Source organism: Pelodiscus sinensis, chromosome 20 (genome assembly GCF_049634645.1).
Source record: "Pelodiscus sinensis isolate JC-2024 chromosome 20, ASM4963464v1, whole genome shotgun sequence".
NCBI lineage: Eukaryota > Metazoa > Chordata > Testudines > Trionychidae > Pelodiscus > Pelodiscus sinensis.
The window spans coordinates 11,622,595-11,636,812 of record NC_134730.1 but is presented as its reverse complement, the minus strand read 5'-3'; the positions used below and the strand labels follow the sequence as shown (position 1 = coordinate 11,636,812).

Sequence of the window (14,218 nt, the reverse complement as noted above, 5' to 3'; positions counted from 1 at the left end):
CGGAACCATACTCAGGTCCTCGCTCTTGCGTGTGTGCGTTCTTCTCTCTCTCTCTCTCTCTCTCTCGTCCCCTCTTGCCTGTGTGCTTGGCGTCCGGGGGGGACAGTTAGACCTTCGTGGGGCATGGCTGGGCGGTGGTTAGGAACTTGTGGGCCCTGGGAATACCCGTGGCTGGGGCAACACTTGGGATGCAGAGATATGGGCAGCTTGATGATTGCACATCTGTGAGACGGGGCATTCGTGGCCCTTGCAGATCTTGGGGCCCGGCCATTTTGGGAACATAGCTGTGGCTGTCAGAAATCACGGCTGCGCAGCCAGTTGCCAGCCATGGCTATTTCACAAATGGGCGAGGCATGTGGTATTTGAAATGGGTTGGTGTGTACTGCGCTGGGGCTCCGTGGAAGGAGGTGAACCCCCCCCCCCATTCTTTTCTAGCCGTGACCACAGTCTGGAGGCTTTGTGCACAAGGGCCCTCCTGTTTCACAGCCCGGGACGCAGCAGGGGCTCATGCCAACAAGGGGGGGACTCTTCCCGGGCATCCTGTCCGAGGCTCTGTTCTGTGTCTGCCGTGGGCTCTTTGCCAGTTCAGCCGTGTTGGCTTCAGCTGGGGGTAGGGGGGCTTCCAACGCACTGGACGTGGCAGGTCCAAGGAGCTTTGTCCGTCAGCGGAAGACATTCTCCCTTGTAAACAGAAATGCTGCAGACCAGGGCTTTTGGCCTCAGTAGCTTCCTGGTTGGGCTGGGCCCAGGGGCGCACAGTGAGGCCGGGCAGGCGGCGGAGCCCAGAACATGCTGTTGAGTGGCATCAGTGTGCCAAGTTGCCAGGCGCCCCCTCCCGCTCGGTCTGTCCTGACCCTTTCCTCCTGCCTGGGTGTTGCCGTGGTGCTTTCTGAGTGATGGGAAGTCCCATCCCATGCCACCGTGCTCCATACACATCAGCGGTGCCAGCGGGTCTGCCTGGGGGTCTGCCTGGGGCTGGACAGGGCTTTCCTCCTTGGGCGTCACTGACCATGCCGACCGTCCTTGTGGCATCTTTCCCCCAGGCTACCCTGGACTGATGCAAGTCCCAGCTTACCAGCCCATGCCAATGATGGGTGGAATGATGGCAGCCCCCATGCCGATGATGCCAGCGCTAGGTGGGATGCCACCCATGCCAGGTAACAGAATGCAAAAATGGCCCAGTAAATCCCAGGGGGGCTGGTCTTTGGACTGAGGGGCGGGTGGGCACTGGGTGAGTTCATTTACCCAGGGCCTTTATCGTTAGGCTCAGATGGCCCCTGCGACCCCTTCTCACCCCCTGACTCTGGGATGCGCTTTACCAGTAACAGACAGGAATTGCAGCAGCCACCCCTGAAATGCAGCCACCTCTGTGCTGGAGCCTGGCGGTCCCACAGCCCCACACAACAGTGTAGAGCAGGAAGTGGGGAACGTGCGGCATCCAATGGACCGGGCAGGAGGCAGAATCTAATCACCCAACCTGGGCTGGGCCAGGGCAATGTCTTGTGTGTTTGGAGGTGCACCCCCGGGGTGGGCTCGGGGCTGCCACATGCACCTCAGGCTCCAGCTGTGATGTCCATGTGCCCCTGCGTGCAGACACCACCGGCAGGCACCCTGCGCGCCTCTGTGTCCCCCGCCTAATGCGCAGGGGCCTGCCGGGGGCTTCCCTGCCCCCCCAGGCAGGCAGCTGCATTTGCCTTGCGATTATCATCTCGTGTCTCTCTCGCAGCCATGATGGCGCCTCAGCCAGTGATCCCAGCTGTGGATCCCAATCAGCTCGCAGCACAACAAGCCTTTATCAACCAGCAGGCCCTGCTCATGGTGCGTGCCAAGGGCGTGGGGGAGGGAGCAAGTCTGTGAGGAGACAATGCACCAGAGTGAATGCGGACTCTTCCCTACCACACTCAAGCTTCTTCCTAACGTGTGTGTGTGTGTATACACACCCTGTGCAGTGGGGATGTGTGTGTGTGTGTGTGTGTATACACACCCTGTGCAGTGGGGATGTGTGTGTGTGTACACACCATGTGCAGTGGAGGTGTGTGTGTGTGTGTATACACCCTGTGCAGTGGGGATGTGTGTGTGTGTGTGTGTGTGTGTGTGTGTGTACACCCTGTGCAGTGGGGATGTGTGTGTGTACACACCATGTGCAGTGGAGGTGTGTGTGTGTGTGTATACACACCCTGTGCAGTGGGGAATTCTTCTTATCTGCACTGTGCAGAAGGGGGAACTGAGGCATGCAGCAGGTAAGTGACTTGCCCAAGACCACATTGTGGGTGAGTGGCAGAGCCAGGGTAGACCACAGGAACCCCCAGCTCTAAGCACTAGACCAGAGGCGCCAAATGGGAGGTCACTGGGCATGCGAATCCTGCAGCCTCTCTTTCTGTCTGGCTCAAGGTGCATTAACTCCGTAGCCTAGTGCCCGACAGCACGTTAGCCCTCTGAGGGAACAAGAGCTCCCCGTGGACAGCATGGTGGGGATCCAAGGTTCCTGGAGCGTGCCTGCCTGGGCAGTGGGGGGTGTGGGGCTGCCTCAGCCCATAACGTGGTTACATTAATGGCGCTGGTTAGGAGCTTAGTGGCTCTGCGTCTCCTGGGGAAGAATGGAGGTGGCTGCCCAGGCTTCGGCTGTGAGTACACAGAGATCATGGAGACTTGGATTTCTTCTTTCAGGCTCAGCAGATGACCCTTCAGGCCATGACGATTTCCCAGCAGCAGCAGCAGCAGCAGCAGCAGCCACCACGGCGGAGGTCTCCTGAGCCCCCAAGGCCAAGACGAGCCTTGACACCACCTCCACCTCCGGCCCCGGCTCCGGCCCCGGCCCCGGCCCCGGCTCCGGCTCCGGCTCCGGCTCCGGCTCCAGCTCCAGCTCCAGCTCCAGCTTCAAAACCAAAGAAAACCTATAACAGCAAGAAGGTTGCACCAGCAGCCGCAGCAGAACCGGTACCAGCCAAGGTGTCTCCAGCAGCGACCGGGTTTCCGTGTGACAGAGCCCCGGCTCCGCCAGTAGCCTAGCGAAGGGGGCGGGGCAGAGAACCTTGCTCAGAGGGTTGTGTGCAGGTGCCGTGCTGAGTCCTGTCTAACGTCACTCCCTGAGGTTTAAAGAGGCAGGGCCAAAGGCAGGCGGGTTTGCCACTGACGTCAAAGAAGCGGCCATGTTTGCCAGTCCATTCCCAGGCACACCCTGCCGGTTCCCTGACAGCAGTGTCAAAAGCCTCAACACTCAGGCCATGTCTGTGCCTCGGGTACTAGGCTGGCGTCGCCGTGGTGACATTGGCAGGCTGTAGCGGAGACGCAGCCCAGGCTGGCAGACGGGGATTTTCCATCACTGTAGGCACACAACCTCCCAGGCGGTGGTAGCTACGTTGACAGCAGCATCCTTCTGCCCTCCTAGCTGTGTCTGCCCTGGGCAGTAGGTCAGCACGGCTGCCGCACGCCGGCGTGTGGATTTTTCCGATCTCTGGGTGGTGTAGCTGGGTGACCGACGTTGTAAGCACTGACCAGGCCTGAGTCCCTTGCTACCTGCCTTTGGGGTGGGGAAAGGGGTTTCGCCCTCTGTCATGCCTCCCTCCTCTGTTCTGGGCCCACCTTAGGGTCCCTTAGCGAGCGGAGTGTCCCTAGGGGTGCGTGCAGCTCAGCAGGAATTACTGTCTATTTCACAGCACGCTTGGCACAAACACTTTGAAAGGGGTCCCAGGCCTGGATCCATCCAACCACTCCTGGATTTGGGGGAAGCTCTGGATCTGGACTGGAATCTGAATGGCACCACTGGGCCCCATCTCAATGTGTGTGTGAGAGGGAGGCACAAAGGGGCTTCTGGGGTCAGCCAAGGCAGAAGTAAACACCCCATGTCCCCCTGCCATCTTAACTGGGCTTGTTGGGGGCTGTTTTAGATGCACGCTGACCCAGAAGAGCAGCTGACGGACACTGACGAGGACTCAGTGTCCCCAGACACCTTCCAGCGGAAGATGGAGTACTTCCAGCGAATGGGTGAGCCACTGTCTGGCTGGGAATTTCACCAGCGCTGGGACCCAGCTCCTCTTGCGCGAGCCAGCCTGTTCCTGCGGCCGTTCCCAGGGCAGCAGCGTGAAGCCCGGCCCGGGAGCTGGATGTGCAGAGCTCGCTCCCAGCCCTCTGTGAGCTGGGGCAGAGCCTGGGGCAGAGGCTGGGCTGGTTCTGGTTCTGGTTCTGCGCGGGTGGCTCGTAGGTTTCCTAGGGGCTCCTGTTGGGTTTGGGAGCATGTGTGTCTCCTGTTGGGGATGTGACCCCCACGCAGCAGCAGGGTAGCAAGCACAGGGCCTGGCACTCCGGGCCCAGACAGATCTTGCCTGCTCTGTGCTCACCCCCCGGGTCCTCCTCTCTTCAGGAGAGCAAAACATCCGGGTGAAGAAAGCCAGGTCCCCTTCCAAGAGCTCTGCAAGGACCCCTCCAGGAAATGCACAGCCGGCGGAAGAGAGGTCCAGCCCAGAACCAGAGAGAGGTGAGGCCGTGGGCCGAGGGGGGGCGGGGTGAGACTCCGGCAGCTCTTCTAATGCATGGCCAGACCCTAGGGGCTGAGCACCTGCACAGGGCCTGTTTCCTTAGACTCCAAACTCTCACCATAGTCTGAGGACCCTACTTGGACCCTACCCATGCCCTCCCCCTGGCCCACAGACCCCTCCTTGCAGCCCACAGAGCAGCAGAGAGGCCCTTGAACTATGTGCTGGCAGCTCCACCCCGCCCAATTGTGCCGGGGAGTCCTCGCGCTCCATGGCTGGGGACCCCAGAAATCCTGCTCTCCCCCTATTCTGGCTCAGTGGAAACATGCTGATCCCACTGCAGCTGGGGCCTCCTGCAGTTGTCAGTGACAGGGCAAGATAGGGGCAGCTGTGTTCCCTGTAAGCTGGGCGCTTGTGCGGCCGCTCAGGAGAGATTCAGATGCCACCCAGCTGATCAGCAGAGAGCCCATGGCGAGGTTTTTTGGTGCACAATCCCATGTGCCTCTGCATATAAACATTTATTCTGCACATGGGTAGAACAGATCTGCACATGGAGGGAAAACATTGGAGGGAACATTGGTGTCAGCGATCTTTCTGATCTGGAAGACCTGATCTGGGAACTTCTCCGTAGGCCTCTGAGCAACACCCAGATGCGATGCCTTTCCCTTGTCTCTCCCTGCTCTGCTCAGGCTTTGGACAGCCTTTCCCTGTCACTCTCCTGGTTGGCCGGAGCTGTGAACTCCGCCTTGGTCTCCCGCTCAGTTGTGCAGACTTGCATGCATGTTCCCTGTTCAACCTCTCGCAGTCCTGGCCTGGAATGAAGCCGCGGATCAGGGAGGGCCAGGACAAGGGCTTTGGGTAGGAGGGTAGCTAGGAAAGCGTGATGGAGCCAAGGGCTCTGGATCCCTGGAGCAGGGGGCAGGACACAGGAAGCAACTGTTAGTGGCAGAAGGGGGTTTCTCTTGTGCAGCCCCCACCGGCTCCATTGGTAAATGCCCTCCTGCCCTGCAGCCGCTGAGCCCCCGGCGCCACCTCCCGCACCAAAGCAGAAAGTGCAAGGGAAGAAGGAGAAGGAACCGCACCCTGGGGTGGCTGCCTTTCGGCCACCAAAGAGAGAGCCCAGCCGGGAGATTCGCAACATCATTAAGATGTACCAGAGCCGTCCAGGCCCGGAGCCACAGCCCATCGAGCCTGTCAGGTGAGGGGGTGGGGCGGGCACGGAAGGGAGGAATTGTCTCCCGGGCTCTCTGTGCGATTGCAGCAGCGCCGTGAGCCCTAGGCGCTAAACTGGGCCGATTTGTCCCCTCTTGCCCTGCAGGAGGCCGTCCAAGACCTTCCTGAAGAAGAATGACCCCAAGAACGAAGCGCTGACCAAGCTGGGGATTATAAGCCTGGAGCCCCCAGATTCGGTGAGCCCTTCCCATGCCAGCACAGGTGCTCTTCTGGCTTCAGCATCCTCCAGCTTACAGTCTAGTGGTCAGAGGAGAGAACTGGGAGCCAGGACTCCTGACTCTGCCACTGGCTGGCTGTGTAGCCTTGGGCAAGTCACCCAACCTGCCTAGCTATAGCACTTCCTTGGTAGGATGGGTTATGGGTCGCTAATGCTCATTGGTAAAGCCCTTGGAGATTTGTGGTGGGGAGGCCCTGGGGTCCTGGCTGCAAGATGCAAGTTAGCATGTGTGCAGGACTGACCTCGGCAGAGACCAGCCTGGGGAGAGCTGCCCACCCGGCGCTGGCGTGGCCTGGGGGTCTTGGCAAGGGGATGCCTCTTTCCGCAGTGCTGCGGGTGGCTCCACCCCTAATGCACGTGGGCTGCAATTGTCGTCTGTCTGTCTGTCACCTGGCTGCTGGTTGTGAGGCTTCATGTTGTTGCCAATGAGGTTTCTGCCCCGGGGCCCCTCAGCACCCTCCCCTGAACCCACAGCGGTGACGTATGGCTGTATCTAAAACCTTTCTCTCCCTGCTCCCAGGCATCCTCTCCAGAGAAGAGCCCCAAAGGGGCTCCACCCCCTCCGCCCGCCAGGAAGGGCCAATCTACCACATCCATCATGGAAAAGCAGCTGCCTCTCATGAACCTCTTTGGCCAGCCGCCAGCCTCTGCTTCCCTCATTCCTCCACCTCCCCCCATCCCGCCCCCGCCCTGCCCGCCTGCTGGCCAAGCCCTGCCAGAGCTAAAGGGTGAGCGGGGGCCTTCTCTTCCACAGCCTTTCCGTGCGGCACGAGTTTGCTGGGCCTCCCCCTCGTTCCCAGTGGGCACTTGGCCACGCGTGTGAAGTCAGCCGAACGGCCGGGACTGGACGGGCCATGGGCCCAGAACCAGCCTGTGCCCCACAGAGCAGCCCTTCTGCTCCAGCCATGCGGTGCCAGGGAGTCTCGTGACTGCTGTGGGTAAAACGAGGGGTCACCATCCCCTTGGGCCAGCACTGAATGTGCTTTGCACGGCAGCTGGGGGGGACGGCAGAAGGGCTGAGCAGATCTTACCACCGCAGCTAAGGAAAGGACCTTTGGGCTGAAACTCTGCCAAAGTCCAGCCCAGTTTCAGTCTGAGACTCGTTATCAAAGTGCAGGAAGCGTGGTGATGGACTTTGGAGTGGTGAGGAATGCAAAGCACAGGGATCCTGCCTTTCCAAGCCCTCCCCAGGGGCCAGGCCCCAGCCTCACAGCCCACTCCCAAGCATTCTGGCAAGTCTGAGAGCAGCATTGTTGAGCGGTTAGGGCAGAGCAGTGGCGTAGGCAGACTGGGCCCTGATTTAGGGTGGGGGGGGGGGCAAGGACAGGAGGGCAGGGCAGCAACCATTGGGGCCACCTCTCCTCATCTCCAGCACTACAGCGGGGGAATGGGACTGGGGCTAGCCTGATCTGTGAGGCACTCCCTTTGGGGAACAGGATCGGGGCAGCATTGCTTCACTCCGCCCACCCAGCACTGCCTGGGGAGTGGGCTCGGGCCGCAGGTGGGCTCCACAGCTGGAGCCCTGGAAGGGAAGAACTGGCAAGCCCCACGCCTGGACCTCCTGGTGGGCGGAGCTGGGCAAGCCCCTGCACCCCGACCCTGCTCCCCAGCAAGAGCCACAGACCGGCTGAGCAGGGCAGAGGGCGCTGTGGGTGGGCCTGGATGACAAGTGGGTGGGCCATGGCCCACTGTGCTCTGGTGGCGCGGCCACGGATGGGCCTTAGGCCTCAGAGACGCAGCTAGGCTCTATCCAGGCCTGGCCATTTAGGGCTGGTCTGCCCTTAAAGCTTAGGTTGCCATAGCTACAGTGCTCAGTGATGTGGCAAATCCATAGCTGTGCCTCTACGGTCCACATGGTTTGGGCACGGTCTTGCTTGCTGGGTGGGCTCACTCTCGGGCTATACAAAGGGGTGATCCTTACGGATGTGCTCACTGAATTCTATGGGGGCTTTGCCTTGGATTGCAACAGGAGCCCGCATTCATAAAGGACACCATTCCTACCTGTCCTCACTAATAATCATTGATAGACCTATCCTCCATGAATTTATCTAGTTCTTATTTGAACCCCGTTAAAGTCCTGAGCTTCACAACATCCTCTGGCAAGGAGTTCCACAGGTTGACTGTGTGTTGTGTGAAGAAGAACTTCCTTTTGTTTGTTTTAAATCTGCTACCTATTAATTTCATACCACACTGGTCTGGAAGATTGTATAAGTGTTTCTGTTAGATCATTCGACAACCAATCATTTTATAATGGCATAAAGTGAGGCCATATTCCAGTGGGTAAGCGCACGAGGGCAGCTGTTCCACCTGGAACTTGGAATTGCCTGCCTCTCAAGTTCCTCATTTCTTCCCCTGGGATGGACTTTGCCTAGGGAGTCCCATATGTACACGTTGCCAGGTGTGACGGTCAGCCATGCCATGGCCCACTGTGTGCGCCCTGTCCCATGTGCAGCAAGCACAGGCTGGCCAGTGGTTTCTGACAACGTGGCCCTTCGAGATGTTGCACGCCGCCCTCCTGTCCTGGGAGTCTGTGGCTGGGGCCGCAGCACTCCCACGGTGCTCAGAGCTCCCCTCACTGCCCTCTCCCCCCTCCAGGCACTGCTCGGGACCTGGCAGAAGAAGAAGCCGGCATCAAGACGCAGTTCTACAAGCTCACTGCCAGCGTCAGCTTCTCGTATGCTGCCACACCCTGGAAATTCTTCCTACGCAAAGAGGTATGGGCACGGGGCGCCCCCTGCCAGAGGTGTCAGCTGGAGGGGAGTGGTGCAGGCACTATACGGAAGCCTGGCTGTGCCAGACACAGTCCAAAACCAGCTGCAGTGAATGCCCAACATGACCCAGTGAGCAGGGAAGGCCCTGAATGGGGCATCAGGACCCACATCCCCTGTTCCAGCTTGCTACTTGTCCCTGGCAAGCCACTGCCCCATTCTGTGCCTCAGTTTCCCCACATGTGGGTGCCTGCCTTTGTAAAATACATGCAATGGGGAAGGCACATATAGAGAAGTGAGCTGTTTCTGTGAGCAGCCTCTTCACTCCTGGATCCTGGACGTCCCATCTGCCATGTCGTAACCCAGCATGTCAGGGAAATAGACCCACACGAGAGGAGGGCTGGGCTCGCGCAGAGCTGCAGGCAGGGCTTGGGGACGGTCCCAGGTCAGTGTTGGAACCAAGGGATGCTGCCTTCTCCAAGCCCTCGCCAGCATGGTGCCTGGATGAGCCCAGGTGGCTTGACTGATCCTCCATCCGGAGCCCTCTGATTCTGCCATTAACACGAGCACATGTGGGAGCTGAGCATGTGCTGAGACAGCCAGGCGTCTGCCATTGCTCTGCGGCTTTGGTGACAACCCTTTCTCCTCCGGCTCCCTGCTGGCTCTGTCCCAGGGTGACGCAGGACGCCGGCCCTTTGTCTCTGGTAGCACAGCTGGGTCACAAACAGCTCCCCTGTGACAGCTGCTCTTCAAGTCTAACGCTGGTGATGGTTCCCTTGTGTTTGCTGCAGGTGTTTTATCCCAAAGAAAACTTCAGTCACCCGTATTACTTGAACCTGCTGTGTGAGCAGGTAAGTGTAAGTGTGTGTGTGTGTGTGTGCAGGTAAGTGTGTGCGTGTGTGTGCAGGTAAGTGTGTGTGTGTGTGTGTGTGTGTGTGTGCAGGTAAGTGTGTGTGTGTGTGTGTGTGTGTGCAGGTAAGTGTGTGCGTGCATGTGCACACAGGTGTCCCATTCCATCCTCTGTTCACTAGTCTCTCCAACATGCTGCCTCCTTGTCTTCATTAACAACTTTGGTCCCTTGCCCGTATCTGCCCAAGCCATGTACCTGCTCTGTCCTTCCTGAGCCTCTAGCTTGCATGCTGCTTCCAAGACTCCACCGTGCGGGTGTGTTTTGGAGGCATCTCCAATGAAATCCCATTTGCTCGGTTCCCCTGCAGATCATGAAAGACACCTACTCTGAGTCCTGCATCCGGATCTCCAAGGAGGAGAGGCTCAAGATGAAAGACTTGTTGGGTAACTGGTGGCTTGGTTCTTGCCCCTGGCAGGGATACAGAGCTCCTGGCAGCGGGTGGGTTACATGGCAGAGCCTGGCGTGGCTGATGCTACAGGAAGCAAGAGCTGTATTGACACTAGCAGGAAGCTCGGTATTTACATAGTACATTTGTATCTGCAAAGCAGTCTGGGAACATTAACTAATCTCGGCAGCCCTGTGACCCAGAGACGCTTTAGCCCCCTTGTATAGGTGGGCAAACTGAGGCACAGAGCAGGAACATAGCGTTGCCCAAGGCTGCATCGTGAATTGGCGGCAAGGCCTGAATAGAAGCTTGGCCTCCTGGCCCCAGGCTGTCCCCATTATTTCTGTTACCTCAATGGGAGCCTCACTGGATGGAGCGGGAGTGTCGACCCTGAGCCTCGCACCTCAGCAGAGGCAGGCTGGCTTTGGGGATTGTGCTGGTGGGAAGGGAGCTGGAGGAGGGTGTGTTCAGACACGGGGGGCTTCCTTAGTCAGAAAGAGGCACCAGCAGTGGCAGGAAGGGGCAAGGGAAGTGCTTGCTGTGAGGAAAGCCAGTCGCACTGGTCCCAAGAAGGGCGTCCTGGTGTCCAGGGTCAGAGCTTGTCACCATAGCTGGGAATAGAGCAGGGCGGGGACCAGGTGGTCCCATTGTGGTGGCTCCAACTGCAAAATTCACCTCAGGATCCCAATCTCTGAAGCCGCCGTTGGTAGAGCACTTCTCTGCCTGAGCACCATCAGTGTGCTAACTCCTAGCGGCTGGGCTGGGCCGGGCCTGCCTTTGGTGACAGAGCTGCTTTCTGTTCCCGGCAGCGGAGTTCCGGGTCGGCAAGGAGGCCTCCTTCAGTCTAGAGGACGGGATAAAGAAGAGGATTGTGGTGGCTGCTCGGGATAATTGGGCCAATTATTTCTCCCGGCTCTTCCCAGTCAAGGTAAGTCTGTCTCGCTCCAGACCCAAGCCCTGGATCAGCAGACACCCCCGTGAATTTAGGGATAATTAGGGAATGCAAATTCAAACACAGGCCCAGCTCAGTGTGTGTACAATCCCCACTGCCAAACCTCTCCCACTGTAGGGTATTAAAAACCCAGATTCTGCAGCTCTGGCTCATTTTGAATCCCTGCCCATCTGTCATACGTGTCCTGACTCCTGCAATTCCATGTTCTCGCTTCGCTTGTCCGTGCCTTGCTTTCCCTGTCCCGTTCTGAGCATTTGTCTTTTTCTCCTTGTCTGTCTGTTCACCTCCCTCCCTGCGATTCTCACACCTCCCCCTGCCCTGGTGCTGTGCATGGTGCCTGCTATCCCCTCATTGCCTGCGAGTCCGTTCCACCAGCATGCCCCCGTCCGCCTCACTGACTCCCGTCCGTTGGCCTCTGCCTGTATCTGCTGGGCCTGTTGGTTGTCAGGCTGGTGTAGAACAGTCCCCTGAGGCCAGGCAGTGCCTTGTCATCTGTACGTTTGGCAGGACAGGTCTCCTCAGATGCGTCCTTTCAGACAGGGCCCATGCTAAGGTCTCTGCTGGGGGCTTGAGGCCAAGACCTGCCTCTGGGCGGATTTTTCTTTCAGGGGGAACACGGAAGTGACGTGAAGCTCCTGGGTGTTTCTCACCGGGGACTCCGGCTGCTGAAGATGGCAAACGAGCCCGGCTTCAGCCCGAAATACCTGAAAACCCTTGGCCAGTACAGGTGAGGGGCCAGGCCCAGAGGTGCCTTTGGGAGGAGCCAGTTTTAGGGCTTAGATTTGCAGAGCCTGGGTCCTGCAAGGCGGCAGGGCTGGGCCATTGCTCCACTGATGGGCTGTCGGGCAGCTCTGGCTTTGCCCTCGTGGGCCGTATAGAACGTGCTCTGCAGCACTGGCAGGCAGAGCTCTGTGCCTGCAGCAGGAGACAGGCGGGTGGTACCTGCAGAGGGTCTCAGGTCAGAAGAGGCGACCTGTCTGCACACGGCTACTGGTCGCATGCCGCTCGGCTGCTGGGGGTGATTTTTGTGGGCCAGCCCTGTCAAAGGTTTGAGGCTGTTGAGTTTCCTTCCAGGCCTCTCCCTGTCCCGGGCCTTGTGTTTCGTGTGCAAGGTCTGAGTCTTTCCTCCTCCCGGGGCAGTAGCACACGGGATTGTGATGCTAGCGAATCACTGAGCAGCCTTCCTGCTGTTGGTCGCCCTGGTGATACACGTGTGGGGGAGCCGCCCCCCCCAGCCTGGTGCCGGTGGCTGGAGCGTGCTTGGCCGTTTTCAGTTTTGCAGACGTGCTGTTAGTGGAGCTGAGGGGCAGCCACAGCCTGGAGTTCTCCATGAAGAACGAGCAGCTGATCCTACACTCGGCAAAGGCCCCGCAGGTCAAGGCCATGGTGGAGCTTTTCCTCCAGGAGCTGAAGCAGGTGAGGGAGCGGCGGAGGCATGGCAGGAAGCGCGTGTGGACCCGGCACGGTAACGTGCCGTATGAGGGCTCGTCGGTCTCTCGGGAGACAGGCGGCCCTGTCACTGCCCCTTCCCCCGCAGGACTCCGACTACGTCATCGCTCTGCGCAGCTACGTCACGGATGACAAGAGCCTCTTGAGCTTCAAGAAGAACGACCTCATCCTGTTACTGCCCATGCAGGGGCTGGAGCCGGGTGAGCGCGTGGATCTGAGCTGGGCAGAGTGGGAGTCGACACAAGGTGGCAGGGCCTGGACCTGGCGCCACGCGGGGGCTGTTCCTCTATGTAATATGGGGAACCAGACCCAGGCGAGAGGAGGGTTAGGGCTGGACTGCCCCCGCCTAATACCAGAACCGGCAGAGCCCCACCCAATAGGATACCAGGGAGACCCTCTAGGGCCCTTTCCATCATCACCTGCCACCCTCCTGCCCGGCTCTTACTGAGCGACGCCGGGAAAGACACATCCCCGCTCTGTGCCTGTTTCCCCACCCGCATGGCAGGGGAGTTACCCCGGGGGAGCTGTGCAGCTCCGTCCAGCCTGTAAAGCCCTGAGGTGTAGCCGGATGGGGGGACCCGCTCTCTCCCGGATGCCGTTGTGCTCATTTGTACCGACCTCTGGCAGGCTGGCAGTTCGGCTCCATTGGCGGCCGCTCCGGCCTCTTCCCCGCTAGCATGGTGCAGCCTGCGGCAGCCCCTACTTACCACAACACCCACAGGGACCGACAGGAGCGGCTCCCGAAGAGCCTGAAAAGAGACAAGCTGGAGACGAGTGCTAGCAGAGAGGTGAGGCCTCTGGTGGGATGGGAGGCCACCGCTGGCTCTGGAATGGCTATGGGTGACATTCTCCAGCCAGGCAGAGGGAGGTATCCAGGGGGAGGGTCCTGCCAGTGACTGACACCCAGATGGAAATAGAGTTGTACAGATGAGAGGAAGGATGGTCTAGTGGTTGGGGCACCAGCCAAGGCTTGGTAGGCTCCAGTTGAGTCTCTTACTCTGCTGCAGACTGCCTGTGTGATCTTGGTTGAATCACTTAGCCCCCTGTGTCTCAGGTCACCCTCTGAATTATGCAGGTAGGAGCACAGTCCTTCCGCACCTTAAAGGCTGTGAGCCGTGTTCCCGCTAATCTTTTCCACCCATGTGCAGAATAAATGTTATGTGCACTGAGGCCCGTGTGAATGCGCACGACCAATAAAAATGAAAAAGTCCCGCCGTGGGTGTTCTGTTAATCAGCTGGGCGGCATTTGAATCTCTCATGAGTGGCCGCACAAGCACCCAGCTTACCGGGAACCCTGGCTGTGAGGTGCTCAGATCCAGCGGCCAGGGGAACAGATAAGCATCTTAACTAGACCCGGAAGGGCAGGGGGACCCACCTGGGAAGGGAGAGGGTCCTACAAAGGACACCTGGGGAGGGGGGATGCTGACTGGTGGTGGGGAGGCTAACATCGGTGGCGGGTCTGGTATCTGCCCCCTCAGAGCTCGGTCCTCAGCCTGGAACCGGAAACCCCCTACGCTGTCTTCGCCCCGGATGCCGACCACTACACCATGGTGGAGTTTGCCACGGCGCACTTCCGGGAGGCCCAGTCCACGTGAGTACCTGGGCCCCTTCTGCACACATGTGTGTGTGTGTGCATGGGTGTGTGCCCTCGCATGCAGCCCTTCCTCTGCAGAGGGAGCGGTGGGCGTCTCCTGTGCCAAACACATGCCCCTCTCTCTAGGCCGGGACTGAAGGGGGTGAGCGCGGAGAGGAGGAACCCAGCTGCCCTGGTCGAGCACACCAAGGTGGGTGTATTTGGGGGTTGGGGAAGGAGAGGGAGACTGAAGCTGGAACTTCAGCCCAGGGGCCGCCTGCCCCTGCCCCTGCCCCAGACGGGGTGGTGTGTTTATTGG

General features: G+C 59.3%; 1 protein-coding gene across 4 annotated transcripts in view; it reads left to right on the top strand.

Moving 5' to 3' along the window:
* Positions 1-14,218, top strand: part of MYO15B (myosin XVB) — a 63,007-nt gene that overhangs the window by 34,135 nt on the left and 14,654 nt on the right. For 2 of the 4 annotated variants that reach the window (XM_075903658.1, XM_075903657.1), the window contains 18 exons: positions 1,044-1,157; positions 1,727-1,818; positions 2,668-2,937; positions 3,888-3,984; positions 4,361-4,474; positions 5,484-5,670; positions 5,791-5,881; positions 6,443-6,650; positions 8,518-8,636; positions 9,422-9,481; positions 9,848-9,923; positions 10,735-10,853; positions 11,486-11,604; positions 12,152-12,293; positions 12,415-12,526; positions 12,954-13,114; positions 13,805-13,917; positions 14,047-14,110. In XM_075903658.1, coding sequence (XP_075759773.1) covers positions 1,044-1,157; positions 1,727-1,818; positions 2,668-2,937; positions 3,888-3,984; positions 4,361-4,474; positions 5,484-5,670; positions 5,791-5,881; positions 6,443-6,650; positions 8,518-8,636; positions 9,422-9,481; positions 9,848-9,923; positions 10,735-10,853; positions 11,486-11,604; positions 12,152-12,293; positions 12,415-12,526; positions 12,954-13,114; positions 13,805-13,917; positions 14,047-14,110 — 2,258 coding nt within the window. Of the gene's footprint in view, positions 1-1,043; positions 1,158-1,726; positions 1,819-2,667; positions 2,950-3,887; positions 3,985-4,360; positions 4,475-5,483; positions 5,671-5,790; positions 5,882-6,442; positions 6,651-8,517; positions 8,637-9,421; positions 9,482-9,847; positions 9,924-10,734; positions 10,854-11,485; positions 11,605-12,151; positions 12,294-12,414; positions 12,527-12,953; positions 13,115-13,804; positions 13,918-14,046; positions 14,111-14,218 lie in introns of all 4 variants that reach the window. The other 2 variants (XM_075903656.1, XM_075903655.1) reach the window with 1 other exon arrangement.